The sequence below is a fragment of the Pseudorasbora parva genome, chromosome 21 (genome assembly GCF_024679245.1).
Source record: "Pseudorasbora parva isolate DD20220531a chromosome 21, ASM2467924v1, whole genome shotgun sequence".
In the NCBI taxonomy this organism is placed as follows: Eukaryota; Metazoa; Chordata; class Actinopteri; order Cypriniformes; family Gobionidae; genus Pseudorasbora; species Pseudorasbora parva.
Window position 1 is genome coordinate 32,525,880 of NC_090192.1, and position 20,216 is coordinate 32,546,095.

The 20,216-nt window shown below is 35.0% G+C and overlaps 1 protein-coding gene across 2 annotated transcripts; it reads right to left on the reverse strand.

Annotated features, from left to right (window-relative positions):
• Positions 1-7: 7 nt before the first annotated feature.
• unc13d (unc-13 homolog D (C. elegans)) lies at positions 8-19,829 on the reverse strand. 2 transcript variants are annotated; one of them, XM_067429146.1, is made up of 35 exons: positions 19,718-19,829; positions 18,573-18,755; positions 16,942-16,986; positions 16,814-16,861; positions 16,627-16,683; positions 16,439-16,546; positions 15,982-16,041; positions 15,665-15,731; positions 15,324-15,501; positions 15,186-15,230; positions 14,733-14,804; positions 14,529-14,598; positions 14,075-14,179; positions 12,911-13,003; positions 12,631-12,731; positions 12,319-12,436; positions 10,939-11,060; positions 10,736-10,826; positions 10,449-10,505; positions 10,247-10,344; positions 9,808-9,859; positions 9,570-9,700; positions 9,132-9,252; positions 8,574-8,726; positions 8,370-8,465; positions 7,644-7,850; positions 6,456-6,530; positions 6,279-6,358; positions 6,082-6,187; positions 5,816-5,887; positions 4,637-4,720; positions 4,440-4,560; positions 3,860-3,983; positions 325-521; positions 8-188 (listed from the first exon to the last, which is right to left on the reverse strand). In XM_067429146.1, the coding sequence occupies exons 2-35, from the start codon at positions 18,633-18,635 to the stop codon at positions 85-87; spliced, it is 3,321 nt and encodes a 1,106-aa protein (XP_067285247.1). In that variant the 5' UTR covers positions 18,636-18,755; positions 19,718-19,829; the 3' UTR covers positions 8-84. The 2 variants fall into 2 exon arrangements, with proteins under 2 accessions (XP_067285247.1, XP_067285248.1); XM_067429147.1 differs by lacking the exon at positions 19,718-19,829 and adding an exon at positions 18,879-19,106.
• Between the last annotated feature and the right edge of the window lie 387 nt (positions 19,830-20,216).

A 20,216-nucleotide genomic window follows, 5' to 3' on the forward strand; every position in this document is an offset into this window, starting at 1 on the left:
GAATTAAAAAAAACTTGGGCATTAAATAATGTTTTTTATATATATAACAAATAACAAATGATATTGATTGATGTTTTTGTCCTCTCAGGCTTCCTGAGACTTCTTTTCTTTCTGCCTGCGTAATTTAACGAAGGCCTGAGCTTCTTTTTCACCCTTCCTGGCTTCAAGTAACCGCAAAGTATTATCACCTACAAAAACACAGATGACAAGAGCATCATTACATGCTTAAAGGGGAAAAAGTACAGTTTGTCTTCATTTAATCTCCCCTGTCGGTCCAATTTCTTTCTATTTTAAATGGTGTGCATATAACAGGAAGTGACATACTGTTGGGTTTGGGGTGCATCAAAGGTAGGCGTATCTGTGCGGGCTCTGGATTATTGGGTCCGCCTCCAACTCCTGGCACTGCCTTAAGAGACAGAAACGCCTCTCCTTCGAAGTCATCGCTCCTCAAAGTGTCGTGGTCCAGAACTGTCACCAGCAGACATGCTCCTGGAGACTGGCACTTTTCTAATGTAACGGAACTGTTCCCCCCCAGAGGACAGAGACCACATTACAACCAATACAAGTGATATTTGGATCCTCTAAAGCAGGGGTTCTCAACTCTAATTTCCTGCAGAATTTAGCTCAGACCCTGATGATGTAGTTCTAGCAATCCTGAAGGTTGACTAGAGTTGAGAACCCCTGCTCTAAAGACAGCCACATCTCTATTCAATTTACCATGTTGTTGGGATGTACAACAAACTAATGAGCTAAATGATGTGGATTGGGATAATGAGTGACAGTGGTGATACAGGTTACTGAAAGGCTTTAAAGACCCTAAGGGGGATTTTCAGCTAAAAACTGAAAATATTTTCTGCGTTTTGGCCATTTATTTATACAACTATAACATTTTTGTCCCTGAAAACACAAACATAAAGTAGTTCACATTAAAGAAAAATTACCCCATGATTTACTTACTCTAAATCCATCCTAGGTGTATATGACTTACTTCCTTCTGATAAACACAATCAAAAAGTTATATTATAAACATCCTGATGCTTAGCTTTATAATGGCAATGACAGGGTCCATTGAGCTCAAAACACATCTATCCATAATAAACATATTCCACACGTCTCCGGGGGGTTAAAGGGTTAAAGTTTACCGAAAAGTGAAAATTCTGTCATTAATTACTTACCCTAATGCCGTTCGACACCCGTAAGACCTCCGTTCATCTTCAGAACACAAATTAAGCTATTTATGTTGAAATCCAATGCTTCAGAAAGGCCTTCATTGACACTGATGTCATTTTCCCTCTCAAGACCCATAAGAGCACTAAAGACGTCGTTAAAAACCCATCCCACTACAGTGGCTCTACAATCATTTTATTCATAAAAATGTATTTAAACTATTTAAGAATTAGTTTTTTTGGGGGCAAAAAAAAACCCGAAACGACTTTTTACATTAAAAAGGTCTTATGGGTTTGACACGCGATCTTAATCATGAAATGAGACGCTGATTCATAACGGTTCGAAGCTTTGTTTTGAAACCGGCCCATCACTATATAAGTTTAGTTATTTTTTTGTGCACAAAAACTATTCTCGTCGCTTCATAAAATGATTGTAGAACCACTGTAGTAAGATGGGCTTTGTAACGACGTCTTGGAGAGGAAGCGAGAGGAAATGACATTGGTGTCAATGGAGGCCTGTCTGAAGCATCGGATTTCAACACAAATGTCTTCATTTGCGTTCTGATGATGAACGGCGGTCTTACGGGTGTCGAACGGCATGAGGGTAAGTAATTAATGACAGAATTTTCATTTTTGGGTTTCATTTTCACCCTTTAAAAACTAGGCCTTTTGAAGAGAATCGATGGGGTTTTGTAAGAAAAATATCCATATTTGAAACTTTATAAAGTAAAATATCTAGCTACTGTCAGATCGTCTTCCATATTCAGCTTACGGAAAAAGCATAACTGGTACAACGTATCCCTAGAACATAGCGCAAGCGTTTTGCCGTCAACTGTGAAAGGTGTTACACTTTCTGGGCAAGTTGAATATAGAAGACGGTCTAGTTGATATTATTCTAGATCTTTTACTTTAGTATTTTACTGGAGCAGTGTGGAATACTTATATTATAGATGGATATGTTTTGAGCTTCAAACTCAATGGACCCCATCACTTCCTTTATAAAGCTGGGAAGTGTCAGGATATTTATAAATACAACTCATATACACAATAAGTCATATACACCTAGGATGACTTGAGGATTAGGAAATGATGGGGTAATTTTCATTTTAAAGTGAACTACTCATTTTAAAAATGGATTTTAAAGTGATAGTTTTTGAAAATTATACCATTATTGTCTCCATGTAAACTACAAAAATGCAAATTTGGGAAAACGGTGATGTCCTGTGCATGTCTATAGGTGTGTAGTTTCACTTTACTAAGTGACCTCGCCAATTATAGAGTTTTTAGTCTTTTTTATGGATCCGTGTGAATGGGGATCGTTTTGACAGCGTTGTTTGTCTGAATGCAAACAATGCAAAGGAAAACACGTTTTTAGTACATTATAGTTGTGTAAACGCACCCTAAGTTTGGGGAATTCAACTAAAAAAGAGCTTGAAAGTGAAAGTTTGTGGGTGGTATGTAATGTAAAAGGAATAACTGAGTATTGAGTGTGTGGTTTGTATGAAAACCAGTAGAAAAGAGGAAGAAAACTATACCCTTTTAGTCTTCCTTTTTAATCCTTTAAGAATCTAGTAGCCGACATTTTAAAATAGAAGTGTTTCTATCCATTACATTACTTTGTATTTTGTTCTTAATTTAGTCCTCTGGCTAATATAGTTCAAATTTGCAGATTTGATTAAAATATCTGGATCAAGTTGTCAGACTACTACGCATCCTTGTGTTTATGAGAAGGGGCAGATAAATTGATACTCAAAACCATGATCAGCAACGCAGCGACTGCCTGACAGCAAGACAGCAACGTAATGAATTACATAAATATTAGGGGCCTATCATACACCCGGCACAATGCGATGCAAGTGTTTTTTTGCTAGTTTCAGCCTGATGAAGTTATAATTTTCACTCATGGGCATGCTGGTCAGGAAATGAGATGTGTTCAGGCACGTTGCAATTTTGATGTGACTGAAAATGTGAAAATCTGAACAATTAAAGGGGTCCTCTCTGGAGAAGCGCTCAGTCTTTCTGCTCACACATTCTGCCATGTAATTAGCGAATTCACCATGGTGCAAGCGCTACTGGCTTTTAAAGGGAAAGGGAGATGTGAGACTGATTGGTTTATTGCACGTTATGCCTAAAACACACCCATCACTCAAGAGACTAGGTACAAACCTTTTAGACTTGTAGCTGGCCATTTGTCCCGTCGTTAAACTAGCAAAAGGAATTTGACGTGCCCCTAGTGCACTTGCGGCATGTGCTTTAGACCATTAGCTTAGTTTATTAAAACGGCACAGAAGAACATCACGTGTATTATCTATCTATCTATCTATCTATCTATCTATCTATCTATCTATCTATCTATCTATCTATCTATCTATCTATCTATCTATCTATCTATCTATCTATCTATCTATCTATCTATCTATCTATCTATCTATCTATCTATCTATCTATCTATACCTCTGGTATATGGCTCCAATAAAATTGAGATAATTATTCCATCACAAATTAATCTCAATAAGTAACATTGGCTGTTTATTATAATAGAGTATAATTATTTTCTAATTAATTTTAATCTACTATATCTATTTATCTTAATACCTAGCCAATGAGAAGTTTTATATGACTTCAGATTCTGAAAGTGAACTGAAACCTTTAGGGTGTGTGTTGCCATTAGAGTGAGTGCTTTGTTTACATACAATTCAAAAGACTCTTCAAACAATGGGTTGAGATCGCAGTTCTTGATTTTGGTGGATCGGGGCTCTACTTCAGAGAACACGTGTCTTGGTTCTAGAGACAGCTGAACAAAAGGGTCACTGGAACCTGTAATGAACAAAATAATCCAGTTTCATAAAATCAACAGGGATCAGGGGCACAAAATGACTTCTGTGAAAAGCTGCACCATCATCTATGTCTGAAATGCATCCAATGCAAACACATTCAGATATTTTTGAAAGGATAGTTCACCAAATTTTTTACATTTTGGCATCTAATCACCCTCAAGTTGTCCCAAACCTGTATGAATTTCTTTCTTCTGCTAAACACAACAGAAGATATTCTGAAGAATGTATGGAGGAAAAAATACTATGGAAGTCAGTGGGGTCTTTCCAATGTTTGGTTACAGACATTCTTCAAAACATCTTCTGTTGTGTTTAGCAGAAGAAAGAAATTCATACAGTTTCAGAACAACTTTTTGGAATTTTTGTGTTTTTGTCAGAGATTTGATTCATTAGATAGATTAGCCAGCATAATATGAAAGGAAAGCATTAGTCTTCTCACCATTTGAGTCGAGAGGAATTAGATTGACAGCGTTGAGAACCTCTACATGCAGTTTCTCCTCTGAGCGTTTGTACCGAGTGATGAGAGTGACGGCTCCGTATTTCTCTCCATTAAACACTTTCTGTAGGAAATGTAAACAAATCCATGTCAGCAACACTTCGCTGGTTTTATGGGAAATTTCATGCTCTTCATCTCACCTGTTCCCACACTTTTCTGTCAAAAAACTTCTCTATCAGCTGCTTAGAGCTTAAAGAGTTTTGCGTCAGGTTTACCCGCAGCGTCTAAGGGAAAAAAGTCATGGATACACTATCATTAAAATTATTATTTTTATTTTTAAAGAAGTCTCTAATGCTCACCAAAGCTGCATTTATTTGATCAAAAATACAGTAAAATCAGTACTATAGTGAAATATTCTTTCAATTTAAAAAGTGTTTTCTATTTGAATATATTTTAAAGGGGTTATGAACTGGCTTTTTTAAAATTATATATATAATTTATATATATATATATATATAATTTATTATATATATATATATATATATATATATATATATATATATATATATATATATATATATATATATATATATAATTTATATATATATATATATATATATATATATATATATATATATATATGTGTGTGTGTGTTTGGTTTATGTTTAGTTAGATATGTACATAATCAGCAGATATTAATGTAATGTAACAAATGCAATACTATCACATATGGAAAAAAATCATTTTTTACTTGCATAATTGTGTTGCATCATTACTGTCAGATCCAGAAATCAGAGCATTGTTTTTTAATCTCATCTAGTCTGAAAATCCAGTCTCTTGTTTGCAAACGAATCCGGTGAAATGAAGCGAACAAATGCAATGTCTTTACCCACGTGAGCTGGATCTTCATTAAAAATAAAGTTCAACCATGAATTTTGGAATCCTTTTTTGGAGGAAGCTTGTGTGAAATATAAGCTTTATTGCTTGGAAGTTTGATCTGGTTTAGCTCCACATAGGCCGATGTTATTTATCAAACATACCAGGCACGATTCGGTAGGCGGGACAACAAAATGAGGCGTTCGGCTTCTTTATTTAAGGCGGTAGTTTTAGCTCTGGTTTCATAGTTTTCAGCTCTGAAACGTACAGGATATTCTTATATTACAATTAACTTTTATATATCAAAAGCTCAAAGGAAAGTTGATTTCTCAATTCATCACCCCTTTAAAATGTAATTTAAAGGGGTGATGTTATGGCAAATTTCCTGTAATGGCAAATTTGAGTCTTCATTATTACTATACTACTACTTTAGAGCAGTAGTATACATATTTGAATAGGAACAAAAAGAAAGAAAAACAAGAGCATAAAACAATAACACTGACCTTATATTCCTCAGTATGTAGTGTTTCATTAGGTAGTCCATTCCCTTCAGCATAAAAACACTGTTCTAAACACTGACAAAACAAACACAAAACTAGATTTTTGTTTATGCTAAACTTTCCACCATGATTTAATGTATTGATATGTGGTTCTGGGTAGAATATTTTAAGTCTGATGGTTAAGAAACAAATTCTAATGTTGCATTCGTGCAGAACGATTTACATGATAAAGTGTAATATTTAGGGTAAGGCTAAAAGGCTGAACTTACCTGCAGTGTGTACAGTAATCTCTGAAAATAAACCAGGTTACTGTCCTCCTGCTGAGACATCTGATGCAGAATCTTAACTGAGTTCATCCACAATGGAGTAAGAAGACTGAAATAGACACATCAAGAAGGCAGATTACCTAAAGTGACGACTCAAACATACAGATGTAGTTACACTGAAAAAAGAAAAGTTAAGATACCTGTTAAAATTCTCCTGAACCAAATTCTCATTCATATACTGCAGTTCTTTTTCCAGATATTTCATTAAAGGAACCACAGCCTGGAGATATAGATTTAAATACTTAGTATTGCAGTGGTTTAGAAAAATGTCATTTTAAACCTCAAGAGCTGATAAAACTCAAAAACATATGACTTACTTCCTCTGTATCTCTGGAGGGAAGCCTTTGACGCGAAGCCATGTTGCGAACATGTGTTTCAATGTCTGTCTTCAACTAAAAAGAGTGACAACAAACATGTTCTGGTTGTTTTGTGAAAGCATCACAAGAAAGAACTTTCTCATTCTTACAGAAAAACTGGCATGCTAGTCTTACTCTGAGGAAAGTGGCTTAGCTAAGAGGAAAAATTCTAGCTCACGTTGTGGCACAGTTCTCTCAAAGATATGAACAAATATTCTTACAGTAACATTGATAAAACACTTGTTGAAAAAATCAGCACAATTACATTATTTATACATCGTTTATGGGACATTTTAAATATTTTTTTTCAGGTTATAACACTAAATGTTGCTTTAAACAATATTTATGTATATTTAAAAAAATTCTGCAAGCTGGGAACTTTTCTAATCAGGCTGATTTTTAGGATTTAGAGCAGACTGTTAGTATCATATACTTTGACAAGTATAGACATTGTTAGGGAAAGTTGCTTTTAAAAGTAACCCATTACAATAATACTTTACTCCCTAAAAGTAACTAATAGTGTTATTTAGTTACTTTTGCATGAATTTCTCTCACTCTGGCAGGTCTTTTTTTTAATAATAAAAATGTATCTATTCTCTAAGTGTTTTTTTTTTTTTTTTGGCAAATATAAAGGCCATTTCACACCAAAAGTGAAATGTAAAAGCCTCAGGCTGAAGGAACTGTGAATTCATGCCTGTACAGTAGAGGGCGGAGCTCAAACAAACCTTTCAGCTGTGCTGCTATTCTGGATCGCAGAAGAATACGATGCAGAAGAAAGTTCAAAACTTACTTCGGCAATAAAAACAAAGTAATTTTAGCTTATTAGTTTTGAATTGGATCATCAAAGGCCAGCAGCAAAGACATAAAGTAAGCTCATAAAGTGAGATTATTATTTGAATATGTAACTCTGATACTTTGTTTGTTACTTATACGTTACTTTACTGATTACATACTGCATTACAAGTAGCGTTAGTTAAAAGTAATCAGATTACTTTTTAACTCGTGCCTCTTTTAATGCCTTACCCCCAACACTGAGTATAGATGCCAGTTTGGAGACACATATTGTACTGTCAGTAGGAAAACCATCAAAACAATAATGACAAATGAAATAATCTCCACTGCCATTGACAATGTAATCAGTTATGATACCTTCTTCCCGACTGTGTCAACTGCAGAACGGATCTCTCGGTTCAGGAGGGACTGTGTGTGTTGCAGCTGTGACGGAAGTGTATTCTGGAACTGAGTTTCTCCAATAACGTGTCGTGTTCGTTCCCGGAGCCCCGCCCAGTTTAGTTGCTGTGGCAGACGTGTCAGAACGGTGTGTAGATGCTCTAGATCGTTCACGACCACGCACAGCTAAATAAACATATAAACCATGAGGAGTTACAATTATAACTAAATGGAAATGGTCATAGAAATCAAGCTAAAACGCCATGCAAATTGACTACACACCACATGAGAGACTCTATTAAAAAATGTTGATGTTAATACAAATTACAAAGATGCTACATATCAGATGATAAGATATAATACGAATAAGTAATTTTCCATGCACATCTAAAAATGAAAGATAATGACATGACATCATGTGGAAGTATGTATTATGTAATTTTTTAAGCAGAGCATAAACCAACCATCATTTAAATAAAAAAATAAAGATATCAATATTTGCATGGCACTTGCTAATAGCAAGTATCATCCATCACAAAATTCCATACTGGATTAGCAAGTAAAAAACAAAGACGTCTTTGATTCGAAACATAGGGCTCGGAATAGGGCTCATTGTTTCTAATCAGTATCCATAAAGAGAAACATTTAGAATAGGATTTTGAGCAGCAAATATATTGAATATGAGTGACATCATCATCATCTCACCATTTTTATAGCACTGTCTCGATCCGAATTCACAGAGAGCTCCTTCACTCGAACCTTCAGCATCTGACAGTATGTTGATGCAATCTTACACACATCCTGTAACATACACACATAACATACACACTATAAAATGCACATCTACTGTATATTTTATACATCCCACAGTTTAAGTAATTGCTACAATTTTAGTGTGCATGTGTGTACCTCTGTGAGTTTGACCATAAGCATGAAGGCCTCCTCCGGGTCAGGCCAACTCAACTGTTCCCAGAGCTGCGCAACAGGGTGCAAACATGCTGCGATGTCCACTGCAGAAGAGCTGTGCTTGATGGGAACTGCTCCAGTCTGCAGTGGCTGCAACTACAAGACAGAAGAGAGAGAGACAATGTGAGTATGTGTACTTCCCTTTCAGCTTCAAATCCATTACATTTTTGCTTAATTGCACAATATGCAATTTTCGCAGTTAGCGGTTGCAAGTCGTAGCTTGATGATGCCTTGATTTTTTGGGTTCATGAGAGTTAGAGCTGGTGGAAAAGAATCAGACAGGACTCGGGCAGAAATCATATTCATGGATGAGCTAATGTATTAAAGATTTATTAAAGTTACTGTAGTATGAAGCAGGGTGGGGCTGAAGGCTGCTGGAGTGACTGCTAATGAGAGACAACCATGACACAGCTCGTACATATTGTGCCGTTAATGTGAATTACTGTAATAAGAACAACGATAAAAAGATGCAGCTAAAAAAAGCACTTTACTATCTATTACCTGATCCACTTGCACAGCCTTTTCCACCCTCTCCATTGTGGTACTAAAGGCTTTGTTTAACCAATATGGAAGAGCATCTCTGAAGTCCTCATGGAAACTTGTGAGCTGCAGTAACTTCCCTCTAAAAGAAAAATCAGAACTTTATTTTTGTGATGATGTTAAGGAAGCCAGAAAATTCCCCAGCCATTTTTAGAACTTAAGCTAATGTTGAGGCAAGATTCTTTTTTTTAAAGGTTATGAACAAACATTCCAGTAAGTTTTACAACATACTGGAAATGTTAGTAAAATGTTCTTGGAACATATTTTGTTAGATAGTTAAGATTTAAAGAGATTTTGATCACAAAATAATGTTACAATCCAGAGGTCACAGCCGATTGTAGGGCTTAGGCTGCTGATAAATGCATATAGATTAAATATTAACACTGGCAAACATCTGACCTTTTTTGTAAGAAGGCTTTGTCTTTATGGATGGTTTGCAAGGTGAGATACACAGGAAACAGGCTGTTTGCCAGCGGCTGATCCATTTGATTCTCCAGCTGAGAGAGTGTAGCCCGTAACTCCTCAGCAAGCTGTTCAGACACACACACACACAACAGTTAAGGGACAACCAATAATCTACTGACATTCAATGTCAGAAATGCAGAAAAAATGATGATGTATATTTCCTGATTCTCACCAGAGAGTCCAGTTTTTGGTAAACCACAGTGAAAACATCCAACTGCACAGCACTTAAAACAGAAAAAGAGATATTTTATTACAAACATGATGGACAAGAATGGCTATTAAATTAACTGGCCATCATTTTAGTGAAACAATAAGGGCCAAAAACATTTTCAAGGATGGTTAGGATTAAGCTTTCCTCTATATATATATATATTAACTTCTATATAAATATATATATATATATAGCTCCTGTTTTTATATATATATATATATATATATATATATATATATATATATATATATATATATATATATATATATATATATATATATATATATATATAAAACAAGCAACAGATATATTTAGCACCGACATCCTAAAGAAATGCAATGGTTAGAAGTTAATGAGCTAACTAAATTACAACAGAAATCAACCAGTTCATTATCCTTACCTGACAAACACCTTATTCCAGACATCTTTACTGAGTCGAATGTCTTCTTTCACTTCTTCAATCAACCGTGAGAGGGCGCTGACACTCTCTAGGAGATCCTGTTAAAGAGCACAAAATAAACCTAAACTCACACTAAATTATTGGAATAATATATGTTCTATATACATATGAATGTATGTCAATAATCTGCATGGTTTCTCACCTTGGTCATGGGCTGATGTAAACCTTTTTTAATGTTAAACCACTCTTCTGTGCCATTCTGGGAGAAAAGGAGCATGCTTTAGGTGACTAAGACATTTAAAAGGTTTTAGTTAAACAACCATCATTTAAAAATATACCAATTAAAATATTTAGTTATGCATGTACAGTCCCAAAGCTGGCATGTTTGTTCTCATGTACAAAGAAAAACATTATTTTGGACAGGTGTGCAAAAAGTATTTTGTTTTGATGTAACATGCAAAATATATTGAATATATAAAATAAACTCACAACAACCGCATCTGTGACTTCAACGTGCAAGTCAAACTGAGCAGGATTGAGCTTCTGAAATGCTCGGGTCTTACAAATCTGGACAAGAACTCTATATAAACACAAAACATAAATATACTTTTTGGGAGTTTTGCATAAAAACAACATAGATAGAAACAAATGATTCATGGCTAACTTATGTTATGTAAGTCTGTGTTTTTTACCTGAGCAGCGTATGTAGCCGTGGAGTTGTTTTAGGGGTTGGAGGATAGATGTCCCTGTATTTGGACACTAAGCAGAGCCCGTACTGCAGGAACCCATGCAGAGAGTCACCTAGCTCTTGTTTCTGTTACATACATACAAAACACTCAACTTGGTAAAGGTATTACTATTTATCTGACAAAATGATCTGGCAAAAAAAGAAAGACTTCACTGGAAGAAATAAAAATGGTAACCTAAAAATGGTAATTTAACTTTTTTTATGTTTTTATTCAAAAGTCACAATTTTTATTCAAGTTTATTTTATGCAAGACACATATTTAAAAAAACCTCACAGGAAAAGACAGATTGACAACATGATAAGTTATTAATATTTTGTTGGTTCTCATTTTGTGTGTTAATTTCTTGTATGGCCAAAAATGATGTCTGCACAATTGGGCATGTTTCATTGAGTTATAACAAATAAAACAACTAAATATTAAAAAAATAATAATAATCATTTGAATAAAGCGATCACACATGAACAAACACACACACACGCACGCATGCGCGCGCACACACATGTTGGTCTGTGTGGTTTACAGGGACTCTCCATAGGCGTAATGGTTTTTATACTGTACAAACCATATTTTCTATCCCCCTACACTGCCCCTGCCCCTAAACCTACACATCACAGGAAACATTCTGCATTTTTACTTTATCAAAAAAATGAGTACACCACATTTATAGTGTAATACCAGTGTAATACCCATATAGTTTTACAAATTTGTGTCCTCATAAACCACATAAACAGGCTCTCTCTCACACACACAATTTTACTCCAGTCTTTAGAGTCATTCTCTATTCTGATCAGTCTAATATTCTGAGTTGCTGCTCAAGAAGCATTTTTATTATTATCAATGTTGAAAAAAGTTGTACTGCTTAATACTTTAGCACAAACCTTTTCAGGATTCTTTGATGAATACAACATTAAAAAGGACAGTATTAGAAATACTGAATTTGAAAAAATAAATAAAAATAAATTCATTATAAATGTGTTTATTGTCACTGATTAATGTAATGCATTTTTGCTTAATATAAAATGTTAACAGTATTATATATGTATGTATGTATGTATGTATGTACAGTAACAGACCTAGAAGACAAGCACATAAATGTTTGTCATGTAACATTTGCTGCTTTCTTGTGACAGCAAAGATAGCTCAACTCTACACACTGATGATTTATGTGATAAACTCAAATCATGTGACACTGTTGCACAATTCCTACTTGTGATGCATTGTAGAAAGTACTTTCTAATTCTGTTCATCGACACCCACTCTGAAAGCTGTGTATCAACTTTCATATCACAAGGGCTTTTTTGCAACTGCATAAGAATCACCAACCTGCTGGTGGGGGAGTTCCTGTTGGTCCCAGTGATATTCTATACTGGTTAACTGCTGGAAAAGCACGGTTGAGTCCACCTCCAGGCTTTGGTAGAGTTTGCTGTATGCCACCCACTTCCTGTATAACCCCACAACCCACAAAAATGCAAAAGAGATTTAAATCAGACAGCATGTACTCCATTCACTACATTTAAACACACTAACACTGTTGAGTTCAACTTACTGGGTAATATAGTTTAAATTTGTCAATAAAAAACACAAATCAACACTTGATTTCAGATATGTAGAGCGCAATAAATGACATGGTCTTACGCCAAGTCTTGGAGGAAAGGTGAAATGTTATTCTGGTTGGCATAATACTCGAGCAGGGCCGTCCCCTCCCCACACAACTCTCCCTTCCACGGGTTACTGTCCTGAGGGGTGAGAGTAGAGTAGGAATGAAAGTGAAAGAGAGATGCAGAAAATGTTGTGAAAAGAATAAGTGAGTTTAACTTTACAGTATAGTGCAGCAGGAAGTGTTGTTGAAGCTTACACAACCAACTCTTCATTTTAGCAAGATATGTCATAATTTTTAGAGAAGTTAAAGACATACCTGTTGTTTAGACATATGAGCTTGAACAAATTGCTGCAAGATGCCACAGTAGTTCACATAAGGACTCCGTCCAGCACTCAGGTTCTCATCTCTCTGCCAATCATAATTCAACCATCAGATTAAACAACAAGTCAATACTATAGAAACAAATTCGATTTCAAAGGAATCAAGACCAGTTTACAATAATTAGTCTTTCTTAAAAGAAATATCACTACCACATATCACTTTCATTTCAGTGATATTTATATAATATTATATCATTTTTGTAATTCTTATTTGTATTTATTTTCTATTTATATTATTCATTTTAATCTTTAATTTTTAGTAAATTGATGTGTGCTTTCATAATTTATTCCTAAATATTGCTATATTTATATTTAATTCATTTTTATTTCAGTTTTAGTTAATACGTATTTATTTCTAGCAAGTCATTTTAGGTTCGACTTATTTACCAAGGCAACATTTCTTTCAGATGAGAAGTTAAACCGAGGTCCTGAATCTGTGGCCATTAAAAATCCCAAGATGTCTTTCAGAAAGAAAGAAAAAGAGTAGTGGTGTAAAATTTGCCCATTGGCCTCTGTCTATCATGGCCTCCTAATCATCCCCATATACTGATTGGCTTCATCATGTCTATTCTCCACCAATCAGCTGGTGTGTGGTGGGCGTTCTGGCGCAATAATATGGCTGCCGTCGCATCATTCAGGTGGATGCTGCACATCAATGATGGTTGAGGACACAGAAAAGTGCTATTTAAATGTAACAAATGATTAATTAATTAATTATTATTATTATTATTACTGTAACATTTCTAATTTAAGGTTTCCTCACATATTTATATTTGATTTTATATATTTTTTTATTAACAATATTTTTTTATAGTTTTTAGTTTAATTTGAGTTATTGCATTGCAGTAATCATGCATTGATATTTAGGTTCAGTTCTCAAATAAGATGAACTGAAAATAAGGCCACATACTGTGGTCAATCACACAGTTTCCACACAGCATTTCACTTTTTAAAGACATATTAAAATGACACTTCTTGCAACAGAGTAGAAGATCTTTTTAGGATATTTACCACTTACCACACCAAATAAAAAGAAAAACATTTGTATGTATTAGACAACTTTATGGCCTGCTGATTCACACATGATAAAAGTCTTCACCTCTTTATGAATGAATTTAAGCTGAAGATGACACTTTCCTCTGTCCGGGTATGTCTCTGTTCGGGGCTCCAGGTTGTACCATGTGTCCTCTGTGCAATACAGGTCCTGCCCACAGAAAAACATACGTACAGTAAAGCACATGCCATGCAACAGAAATATAAGAGATTGAGATTTCTGTGTACTTTATATTATAAAAATAATCTATTATATAATATAATAGATTATTATTAATAATATTATTATTATAATATTATTATCAAGACCTGTCCTACCTCAGACACAAACTTTGTATGCACCGTTTAAATAAATATAATAATATAACTTATATTATTATATTTATTTAAACAGTGCATAACAATGTTTTGTGTCTGAGGTAGGACAGGTCTTAAATGAGGTTTGATACAGGGTTGAAAAGCATAATAATGCAGTCATGAACTAGTGTGAAGCATAATACCTTTAGTTTTAGAGCAATATATCCCAAAAAATCATCCTGGCCTTTCTCTTTTTTTGCATCTTTTAACATCCTGTGAAGTGACAGTTGAACACTCCGCGTTAATGATATATAACAGCATAATTAATGCCAACACCATTTGGGGAAAAAAATGTGTAAAAGCTTTCCAAGCTTATTTTAACGGTTTAAATGTTTTATGTTTCAAACCTTTTAAGTCCATGGATGTTTGTGCGAAACTCATCAAATTTCTGCACTAGTGACACCTCCTCATCTTTGTCCCTTTAAAAAAAAACATTTAGGTCCTTAGTATTTAAAATATACAAATATATATACACAGTTACGCACACACATATACACACACAGTGGGGAAAATAAGTATTTGAACATCCTGCTATTTTGCAAGCGCTCCCACTTAGAAATCATGGAGGGGTCTTAAATTGTCATCATAGGTGTATGTCCACTGTGAGACATAATCAAAAAATTAAAAAAAAATCCCAGAAATCACAATGTATGCTTTTTTAACTATGTATTTGTAGGATGCAGCTGCAAATAAGTATTTAAACACCTGCGAAAATCAATGTTAATATTTGGTACAGTAGCCTTTGTGAGGACTTATTTTCAGTATTTCTTATTTTTCACAAAAAAAATCTCTTCACTCACCACATCTCAATGTGGAAGTTGGCATTTGAGATGTCTTCAAACTCTCTGTGAAAGAGAAGCAAATGCCACAAAACGATCCTTTAACAAGTTGTAAGAACAACTGGTCAAATAGTTTCTATAAACGTTTTGCATGCTCACAGTTTGAAGGTCTCGTCCCAGATGGGGTTGAGAGTCTGTTTCTTTATGGTTGTCTGCAACACCTGCCCTTTAGCTGAATCCCGCACTACTGCTTTCTGAGGTTTATTGGATGATCCAGTACTATGAGAATCCTTGTCTTCATATAGGATCGACAGCAGGCAGTAGGGGTCACTGAATCCTGTTATCAAAAATGCAGAGGTCAGATTCATGTAAGAGGTTCTCTGGATATTAGTTACCGGTATTTAAAAAATGCCATGACTGAAAATATGTTTTTGTATGTTTATTATACTATACTGAAAAATGAACAACCGGTATTAAATACAAAGCAGATAAAATCATACCACTAATGTCCTTCCCAAGAATTCCCTTAGCTTGTTTCACTGTAACCATGAGGCAGTAGATCGGGACCTAGTCATGGAGAAATTTACATAATTCAAACATAACAACATAAGAAATAAAGCTAAAATAACATCACAGCTTTTTTTTGCGTTCTTGCCACTTGGGGGGGGGGGGGGGGGGTGTTCTTGATCACCCTGAATGGGTTTATTTTGCAGTAATGACTAGCTGACTGTACATTATGCCTATAGATCACATATGCCATACAAGAGATTATACAATAATTTTATGTACAATTTTACTTTTTACTAATTATTCTTACCAACGAGCTCTGGACTTTCTCACTCAAGGTTTTATGCTCTGCCTCTGTCATGGAGAACGCCTGTCAGAGAATGAATATTTAAGACAATTTAAAAAAAAAATTATAAACACAATACTATAACACACACATACGTCTGGTTCACTATCTTTGTGGTGACTTTTCATAGACGTAAGGGTTTTTATACCGTACAAACTGTACATTATATCCCCCTACACTGCCCCTGCCCCTAAACCTACCCATCACAGGAAACATTTTGCATTTTTACTTTCTCAAAAAAACTCATCCTGTATGATTTATAAGCATTTTGAAAAGTGGGCACCACTGGCTGGTTCCCACAATGTAGGTGATCTCAGGTTTTACTATCCTCATGGGGACATTTGGTCCCCACAATGTAATATAAACAAGGATACACACACACACACACAAGCTACAAATACAGAAGTGTGTGTTGTCTTACCTCTCTGATATAGTCTTGAAACTGCTTGGCATTGTATCGCTCTTTTGTGTGTGGTCTTCCTAAACTATGAGTGATTGTGTACAGAAGCTCTTTGTACAGCGGTTTGAGCTACAGGGACAATAACAGTCATTATTCCACAATGCTCACAGGAAAATACATGAAGTTACCCAATTCTGATGAATCATTACCTCCTTCTCTTTATGTTTCTTTTCACTCTCCTCTGGGTTCTCAGAGTCTTTGAAATCCTTGGAGATATAGCAAATATAATAATTGGTTTAAATAATATAATGTCCTACTTTTGAAAATGTAAGTGGCCTCAAAATCCCTTTTAAAAACAAAACATTTTGACACATTACAGACGGAATAATTTCTTACCTTTCTGTTTAATTTTCTAGTCATGCCAATTCTCCGTGCTGGAGAGGACTGAAAGGGGAACAAGAGTTTTAATTAAATTCAACAAGCAAGTAAGTAAGTAAGAAAGTAAGGAAGAAAGCATACTGTACCTGTCTCGATCGGATCCTTGTGGACCCTGCACTTTCATTGTGGGACTTCAAATTGAAACAAATAAACAAATGTAATTGATAATAAATGTGCAAAAGCATTGTTAACAATAATATAGAAACAAAAAACAGTACTTCTGTGTTCTTCTTACAGTACTATGGCACAGAGGCTCAGTGGGCAATAAGGTCAAATCCTGGCTGACCTAGAAGACCTTTCTGTGTGGAATTTGCATGTTTCCCAGTGTCTGCATGGGTTTCCCCCACAATCCAAACACATGCAGTACAGTATAAGTGAATTAGAAATGCTAAATTGTCCGTAGGTGTGAATGCATGAGTCTTAAGCCATGTAACGGGTAGGGATGGGGAAAGACCTGGGGCCTCATTTATAAAACGTGCGTATGCACAGATGTGATCTTAGAGTGTGTGTAGGCTATGCTAAAATCCACGCCAACTCTCATACACTATACAAGTTGCGTTAAGTTTCCTTAAATTTTTAAGTACAATCAACTTAAGTAAATTCAACTTAATTTACATTCAATTGACTGTGTTGAGTTAAAATGACATTAATTAGGCAGTTTACAATGCAGAGATCTGAAACCATTCAGCTGAGGACAATTTGAAGATCATTTGTGATTCATAGATTTCACATGTAATAAACATCCTAGTGAAATTATAATTAGTCAAGACAAAACTTTTGATCAGGCATTACTGCCTGGGTCATAAAGGAGACCCTTGATTTCTCATGACAACGGTTTCTATGCAACATTTTATAAATGATGTATAATGGCATAATTATTACATCATATGATTGTCTGTTACTAATTATTCCAATATATCAAAATCACATATAATATCCCATAAACCCTATGTAATAAATGATCAAGTGCCAGGCTCTACATGGAACATCCCTATGCAAATATCCAATGTTGGCCTGTCTTCACTGTTGTGCTCTGTACTTCCTTATTATTAATAAGGAAACCTCATGATAATGACCCACAATCATGGGTTTCTATAACAGAGCACATTCCACATTTAGAGAGTTAGACATCTTAACCGTACTAAAAAATAAATAAAGGAACCAATGTGTGACCCTGGAAAAAAAACACTGTGGCCTTTAACTGTGTGTATGGTTCTTTGAAAGCGTAAAAATGCAAAGTTTTCTGTGATGAGTAGGGTTAGGCAATAAAATATACAGCTTGTACAGTATAAAAATCATTACGTCTACGAAATGTCCCCATAAATCATGGAGATCGTGTGTGGGTGGGTTTCAACATCAAGAGTTTGGGTTAAAATGTTTTTGGTCTATCGCCATTTAATTTTGTCTACCATTTTTTAATCAGCTATTTAATAATAGCTCAAAATAGTCCTGTATTGTGATAAATTATTTTGCAGAAGTACAAATATTGTCACTTATGTCACTAAAACCGAATGCTAATTATAAAAGTATTATAAAAAAGTTTACATTTGTTTTAAAATATAGCACTATGAGACACTGCTGTCATTGTTTGAAGTCAACTAGTACCACTACTGAAGACGTGATAATGCAACATATCAGGCTTTACACTCAAAATAAGTTATGAAGACCATTTTGACACACCAAAAAATATTTTTAAATAGCCATGCATTTTACTAACCTCTTTAGGAGGAAGAAGTAGATTTTCCCCCGGTGTGGATGCCCCATCTTGGACTGGTACCATCGTTTACAGCTGTTTCTGGCCTACACTCCTTTACACGAGATACTCCTCACCCGATTATTCAGCTCTCCCAGACACAAGAAATGCGACTAGGTGAAGGATGCTCACAGGTTTTCTTTTGAACTATATCAAAAAGTAAACAGCCAAAATGGACACAAGTGTTGAGTTTTCACAAACGTCTCATGTTTAGGAACGCAGTGTTTCATTTAGGGTGCGGAAGTCGCCGTTTCCTGTTAAAGGTCGGACCTGCAACTGAACTGTTTCTTCATACAGCAGAAACTGCTACCACGTCGTCTCCTCTTGTTCTGTCACTTCATCTTCCTTCCTCTCTCACCATGCACAATCCTATGCCACTCACTCTTCATCTTTATATTTATTCTCTATTTAAACCCCCACAGTGCAATCTTAGATTCTTTCCAAACAGGATGATATGCTCTCATTGTTTCGGCTTGCTGTATGTCACCCGTCTGCAGCAGACTAACTTCACATCATTTGACATGAATGGTCCTTGCAGTGTGTGATCTGTTCTGGTGAATATCAACAGATAACATTCAGTAGTAATGGAGAGCACCACTGATTTGCATTAGGAGAGGAAAAAACTTCAGACCACAAAGCAACAATGGTGCCGAATCTAACATGCAACATGTACATGGGAAAAATCAATGTGAAACTGTTTCTCAAAATAAAGACGATGCTCATTAATCTGAACATATCATTATTAGACTAGATGTAGTTTCTACTGAAATAAATAACTTGAAACAAAAAGAAATAGTTTAAAACAAAAACCATCAGCATTATGCATCATCTACACTAAGGGGAACAAATGCTCGATTATGTCCAGAGGCATAATTGCATAAATGTGTTGTGTTAAGCATAATTTTGCATACAGACATCACAGCATGCTATTTCAGTTAGGGTTTATTATCTGCAGGACAAATTGTGATGTTAGTGTTTAGAAACTATTAGTTAATATATAGATTGTACCAACATAACATTTTATTGAATATCCCAATAAAACACATTGTCCCGCTCCTTTATGTACAGTTGTAAATGTCCAATATTATAGTATATAATACAATATTCACCTCACATCTCACTTCCACAGTTGCAGATTGTACTGCGTTGCGAAGAGTTTAGCGACATCAAGTGGCCATTATGAAGAACTTCTGGTGTTGAGAAATATGAGAATTTGTTTCCCCTGCACAACACAAAACACACAGTTCATGGGATTCTCTGTGGTCTGGAGTGAAGGGAAAGGGGGCTTCTATATAAGACCTTACTAGGCTATAAAGATAATGAATTTCAAACCTAAACCAAACAAATTTTTATTCAAAGATCAACAGTCTGTTAGTCTTTAGTCTGTCACCATAAACACTACATTAAAATCATGAACTCAAATGTTATTGTGAAAAGAAAAAACACAATGACTGTTGTAAGTAACAACAGTCATTGTGTTGAACACAGAAAAATAAATTAATCAATCAATCAATGTAAAAATAAATACATGTGGGAAAAATAAATGTAAAAAATAAATTAACGCACAAATGTAAAAATAAATGTAAAAATTAATTAACAAATAAATAA

Excerpts from the sequence above, each read along its gene's own strand:
- unc13d (XM_067429146.1), bottom strand. The coding sequence starts at position 18,635 with ATGGTACCAGTCCAAGATGGGGCATCCACACCGGGGGAAAATCTACTT. Across the intron at positions 11,061-12,318 it reads AGGAACTCCCCCACCAGCAG|AAACAAGAGCTAGGTGACTC; the intron begins GTTGGTGATTCT and ends TGTATGTAACAG. Across the intron at positions 5,888-6,081 it reads GATTACTGTACACACTGCAG|TGTTTAGAACAGTGTTTTTA; the intron begins GTAAGTTCAGCC and ends TTGTTTTGTCAG.